The sequence below is a fragment of the Columba livia genome, chromosome 5, assembly GCF_036013475.1.
Source record: "Columba livia isolate bColLiv1 breed racing homer chromosome 5, bColLiv1.pat.W.v2, whole genome shotgun sequence".
NCBI classification, from domain to species: domain Eukaryota; kingdom Metazoa; phylum Chordata; class Aves; order Columbiformes; family Columbidae; genus Columba; species Columba livia.
Genome location: NC_088606.1, coordinates 68,924,074 through 68,929,512, shown reverse-complemented (window position 1 = coordinate 68,929,512; position 5,439 = coordinate 68,924,074). Strand labels below are relative to the sequence as shown.

Sequence of the window (5,439 nt, the reverse complement as noted above, 5' to 3'; positions counted from 1 at the left end):
CCACACCGCGCGCGAGGGGCGGCCCCGCCCTTGACGTCACCGCGCCCGGCCCGGCGGCACGGACCATCCGTCCGGGGGGGGGTGAGGGAGCGCGGTCAGGACAAACCATTCCCGGCCCGGGGTGGGGGGCGCGACCGCGCGCACCCCGCGGATCCCGGTGTCCTCGCACGCGGCCCCCCGGGAGCCGTCCCGGTGCACGCTGTTCCCCCGCAGCCAAGGACCCCCGGTGCTCCCCACACCCCCAACCGGGACAGCAGCCCCGACGCCGCAGGGAGACCCCGCTGTGCCCCCAGCCCCCCAGCAATGGCAGCCAGTCCGGGGGTCACACCCCGGGCCGCCGGGGCAGGACCCCGCTCGGTGTGCCATGACAGTGACACGCGGTCCGAGAGCGTGGAGCGTCCCCTTCCCTGGTCTGCAGCTGTCCCCGGCCGTGGGCCCTGAGCAACAAACATGGGTCCAAAGCCCAAAATCGGCACGTTTCCCCGCGGGCACTGGGCTGTAACCCCAGCTGTCCCTGCTGCAATTCAGTCTCCCTGGGAAAGTGCTTTCTGGGGAGATTTCACACAGCTTCAGCCTGGCATGAGACTGCAAATCCTTCAGGAAGCTCCTCCAACGTGCCCACGCCTTGGCTTTGCTGTGCAAGTGGAACTGGTGCAACCGAACCCGGTGTGGCCCTGCCGGCAGCGCCACCCGGACATCTCTGCTTCACAGTGGCCACCTGGAACCAGGACAGACAGTGCTGGCCCTTCCCTGCAGCACGATAAAAAGCTCATCCTGAGCTTATTCTTCTGCTGAGCCCCGTGAACAGCGTCGCAGGGACACCCTGAAGAGCAGGATGTCACCAACAGGCAGGTGCAGCCATCAGGTCTCACCTCATTTAGCGCTCCTGTGTTCAGACACAAAACCCACTAGTTTTCCTGGACATTAAACAAAACACCCACCATTGCCTGTTTTGGGGAGAACTGTACAAATTGCATCTGTGTTCCATGCGCACGGGTTTACCAGCACTAGCAAGTGCCCTGGTCCATGGTCCACGTCGGCTCGAAGGCCGATCCGTCCCCAGGACACGGGGCCCCACGGCGCTGCCGCTCGACGCTGCCCAGCTCCCGGCAGCCACGCAGGCCTCTCCTGTCAGACGCGTGTCCCAGCGCTGCCGAGCCCGCGGAGCGGCCGCCGGCAGCGCTCGCAGTGAGAAACTATCAGCAAGATCTTTATACAGGAAAGAACGGAAGAAAAAACAAGGGGCGAAGAAGCAGGTGGGAACTAACGGCAGTGATGCCAGCTGGCTAGCACTGCGGTGAGAGAGGAGGCCAACTGCAGAAGTCCAAGCAAATCTGTCCTTCTTCCAGCTTGCCCTCGAGGCAAGTGCGATGCAAGTGCAAAGGGTCTGCCAGCAGCAGGGGAGCTCTGCCGGCCAGCGCCCCGCTCTCGCCAAATCAGTGTGCGAGTGCTTCCCTTTGGGGTTGGGTCTGAAAAACAGCGTTAAAACCCAGCAGGCTTGGACCTGGCCACATCTCTACTGCACGGTGGGCACTTGCTGGCAGGAAAAGCTCAGGACCTGGTGCCTCTCACTCAGCCAGACCACGGAGGTTTGGGTTCCGGTTTGTTGTTTTACGCTGGATGCGGTGCCCAAAGCATTGAGGGTGCTTTGCAAACAGACGTGCCCAGTACTGCTGGCATGGTGGCAAGGAATGAATAAGGAAGGTTGCAAAAATGGTGATTCGTGCTGCTGGGCACAGCCCGTGGAAGCCCCTGGAGCAAGATCCTCCTCCACCTTCAATCCCCTGTGCTGCTTCAGCTCTGCAGCGGCCAAGCTCAGCTGGCAGCACGGCCACAGCCGATCCGGAGGATCGAGTGTCTGGGGCTGCTGCCAGCGCCGGGGCCGGCTCCCCGGAGGCGAAGATCACCTCGGGTGCTGGGTGAGGGAAGAGGGCTCTGCTCCTGCCCGCGCGGGTCGCTCGGCTCGGAGACGGACGTGTCTGCCAATGCCCGGCCGCTGCTGGGCAGCGGGGCGCGACGGGGAAAAGCGGATGGCTTCACGGGCACAAGGCAGACAAGACTGGGAGAGAGAAATACTTGCTGGGAAAGGGACACACTGACTAATCCTGGAAAAAAAAAAGGCCAGAAATTGTCATTCCCGAGTGCGGGGACACAGAAACGTTTCAAGTAAGCCAGTCAAACCTGCAAAGCTGAGGCTAGGCAGCAAGCAGCGACTGAAGAAGGCGCACACTCTTCCTCTTGGGCATCACCCACAAAATGACAGGCACCATCGAACTCCCCTCACCCCGACGCCACAGGGCAGCCACAGCCCTGCGGCCCCGCTTGCCCTGATGCAGCCAGAGCGGCGGGCAGGGTGGGAACGGGGGTCCCTGCTTCACCGTTGCCCTTCGTCCTCCCGCAGGGCCCAGGGCCCCCCATGCCCACAGAGACACTGGTGTTGGGACAGGCGCTGCGCCTGGTGCCACCACCGCCCGCCGGGACAAAGCCGCTTTGTGCAGGGCCAGCCAGGCACGTCCCCAGCCTCCTCCCCACCCTGTGCCGCCAGCGTCCCTCCATGCTGCCTTCTCTCCCGCAGGGCCACACCAGCATGGGGAACAACTCCAGCGACCCCCCCACCTCCTCCTGATCCTCCTGCCACCTCAGCCTCCTCCCTCGCCAGCTCCTTCACCTTTGCCCTGGCCTCCCAGCAGGTCCCGTCCCCTGCAAACCCCACTGAGGCCAATCCTTCCCTGGGGTGGGAATAGGCAGCCCAGGCTCCCCAGTGAGGCTGAGCCCCACTGTCCCACCTCCCCCAAGAAGTCACATCACCCCAGTAGATCTCCCAGCCCTTTTATTCACTCGGCAGCTAGAAGCCATCACATCCATTCAGCAAGAAAACACGGCCCAGGCAGCTGCACAAGCTCGCAGCATTCCGCTCCACAGGGCGAGCGATGCGGTTGGGGCTGTTTAACCCTCTGCGCTGTCTTCAGTCCCAAAACAACACCTGAAGGCACAAACCTCCTTGCAGAGGGTCTTCTGAATCACGGCCTTCAGTTACAAGCTCCTCTCTGTTACCTTGGACAGGCGGTTGATGTGTCCCCTCCTGATTGTAACCCCACACCCCCTCCCTCTCAAAAAAGCCCCAGGCAGTTAGAGCAGAAATTCAAAGCACAGAAAAAGCGAGCTGGGCAGGAGAAGAGAGACCTGTGTTGCAGCCAGGGGACAGGTCCCAATCCTCCTTTCATTAGGTGATATTCTTCTGCCCTTTTGCTCCTGCCTTGCATCCACTACGAGAGTCCCGAAGCATCTTCTGTGCGCCAGAGGCAGCGCCTGGCCATGGCGAGCCGGGCAGTGACCGAATCCCAAAGAAAAGGCCACACTGCCACAGCCTGCTGACGGTCACGGCCCCCAGGCCCGCGAGCAAGTGGCAAAGCTGCTCCCTGGGGGACAACGTCAACCCCCAGCAGGCAGAGCCCGAGCCCCCCCGGGCTCACCCCGCCAGGGACCCCCGCTCCCCGGGCACAGCGCAGCCCACGCCTCCGCCTCCCCACAGGGAAAGGGCTCGCAGAGAGTGGCACCCCAGGATTAATGACACTGTCTCTCCCGGCCGCCCCCTCCCCTGAACAACCCCCGTCGCTGTCAGCAGCCTGCTGCAGGGATGGGCGAGGAGCCCCCCACGGCCCAGCGAACCCCAGCTCCCCGCCCCGTGCCCGCCTCAAGGGCTCTCAGCTGGGCTGGGGGCCGAGCTGCTGCCCGGGCTGGGCTTGGCGAGCTGCCGCAGGTCCCGCGTGGACCTGACAGCCCACTGGGCCAGCTCCCGCAGCACCCCCAGGCCCCGCAGCTTCCTCTCGAAGAGGCTGAGGTGAGAGGCCGGGGGGGGCCCGGCCGCCTCCTCGCTGGGAGGCCCGCGGCTCTCCAGCCGCAGCAGCTCCTCGAGGTGGTAGGTGAAGGCCGAGACCTGCAGCAGCACGGCCGCCAGCGCCCGGCCCAGCGCGGCGTCCGCCTCGCCCAGCTGCTCCCGCTGCTCCTCCAGCATCTGCGCCAGCAGCGCGCGGAAGGCGCGGTACGCCGCCAGGTTCTCCAGCAACCGCTGCGTCCCCGTCTGCTCGTCCCAGCGCTCCGCTGCCGCCGCCGGCACCCCCTCCACCGCCGCCACGCTGGCCGAGGCGTCCAAGCCCTGACGTTCCACCTGCGGGCGAGAGCGGCCGGGGTCAGAACTGGCAGGAGAAACGGGGGGCACCCCGTACCGCCAGCACCGGCACCAGGGGACCCCAGTTCAGCTTCAACACTGGCCAGGAGACGCTCGGGGCAGCGCAAGGCCAGGGGCTCAGGGTTTGCCCAAGCATCGGCTCAGAGCACCAGGGCCCAGATACCGGCAGCGTTTGTTTCATCCCTCATCTCTGCTGTGCGCCAGAGCCCTTGTGCTCCAGCACCAGCTGCCCGGAGCCCCCCAGACCCTGGTAGCAGCGGCCACCCCACCAGCACTCCCTGCCCCACGGACAAACTCACGTAGGCGTCCAGGAGGTCAACAACGTCCGAGCGCATCTTCCCAACCAGGCGGATGCCTCGGCTGCACAGGTCACGGCGCTGGAGCGCGGCTGAGGGGCTGTCTGGGGCCGCCATGGCCTGGGCAGCCGTCACAGGCTCAGGGCGCAGCGCCTGCCCGGCCCCGGGAGGACAATCCCCTGCTGAGCTGGTGCATTCCAGCCGGGAGCTCTGCTCACACGTCCGCTGGCCGGGCTCTCCCCCTCTTCCGCGCCTGGGGCCTGGCACGATGCTGCAAATTCCCGCCTCTGGGATCAACAGCAACAGATTATTTCCCTAATCACCCATGCTTCACTGCTCCAAGCGCCTTGCCCGGTACAGTCTTGCCCAGAGGCCACAGGCTCCCAACCCCGCTCTGACCCCCTCCTCCCTGCCAGACACACAGCGATCAGCAGGACGCCGATCCCCAGCTCACGCCAGAGCGCGGGAGGCTGCTGCTGGGAAGAGGCGAGCGGCCCCGGACATTGCTCAACACCGCAGCCCAGGCCGGGCCTGGGTCGTGCCGGGCGCCGCAGGTCCAGCAGCGAGGGACGGACGGAGCCCTCGGGCTGCAGCCCAAGCCCTGGCAGAAAGCCAGGCCTGGCCCAGCTGCCTCCAGCCCTCTCATCCCCGCGGCTGCACGGGGCTGCATCTCCCAGCTCCGACCCCCTTCCCCAGAGGGGCTGCAGACAAGGAAGCAGGTCCCCCCACCTGCCGCGGGTGAGCTGCATGCACCCAGACAAAAACAGCCCTTTCGGTTGGTTTGATTTTTCCTCAGCATGTTTATTTTGGTTACGTATTACCCAGATTAAGAGAAAAAACAGGAGTTGAAAAGCAGTTTCCCTTGGGTATCACAGTACCCGAGCCTTGCCCCAACCCGGCTGGGGCCTCCCGGGCCGGTGGCCAGCCCAGCGGCGCCGTTGCCACCTGGTGGCT

General features: G+C 65.1%; 1 protein-coding gene across 1 annotated transcript; it reads right to left on the bottom strand.

The window, feature by feature from the left end:
• Positions 1-2,813: 2,813 nt before the first annotated feature.
• On the bottom strand, positions 2,814-5,318 carry CNTF (ciliary neurotrophic factor). The gene is made up of 2 exons (XM_065065796.1): positions 4,489-5,318; positions 2,814-4,168 (listed from the first exon to the last, which is right to left on the bottom strand). The coding sequence occupies exons 1-2, from the start codon at positions 4,600-4,602 to the stop codon at positions 3,695-3,697; spliced, it is 588 nt and encodes a 195-aa protein (XP_064921868.1). The 5' UTR covers positions 4,603-5,318; the 3' UTR covers positions 2,814-3,694.
• Positions 5,319-5,439: the final 121 nt, after the last annotated feature.

Excerpts from the sequence above, each read along its gene's own strand:
- CNTF (XM_065065796.1), bottom strand. The coding sequence starts at position 4,602 with ATGGCGGCCCCAGACAGCCCCTCAGCCGCGCTCCAGCGCCGTGACCTG. Across the intron at positions 4,169-4,488 it reads TTGACCTCCTGGACGCCTAC|GTGGAACGTCAGGGCTTGGA; the intron begins GTGAGTTTGTCC and ends TCTCGCCCGCAG.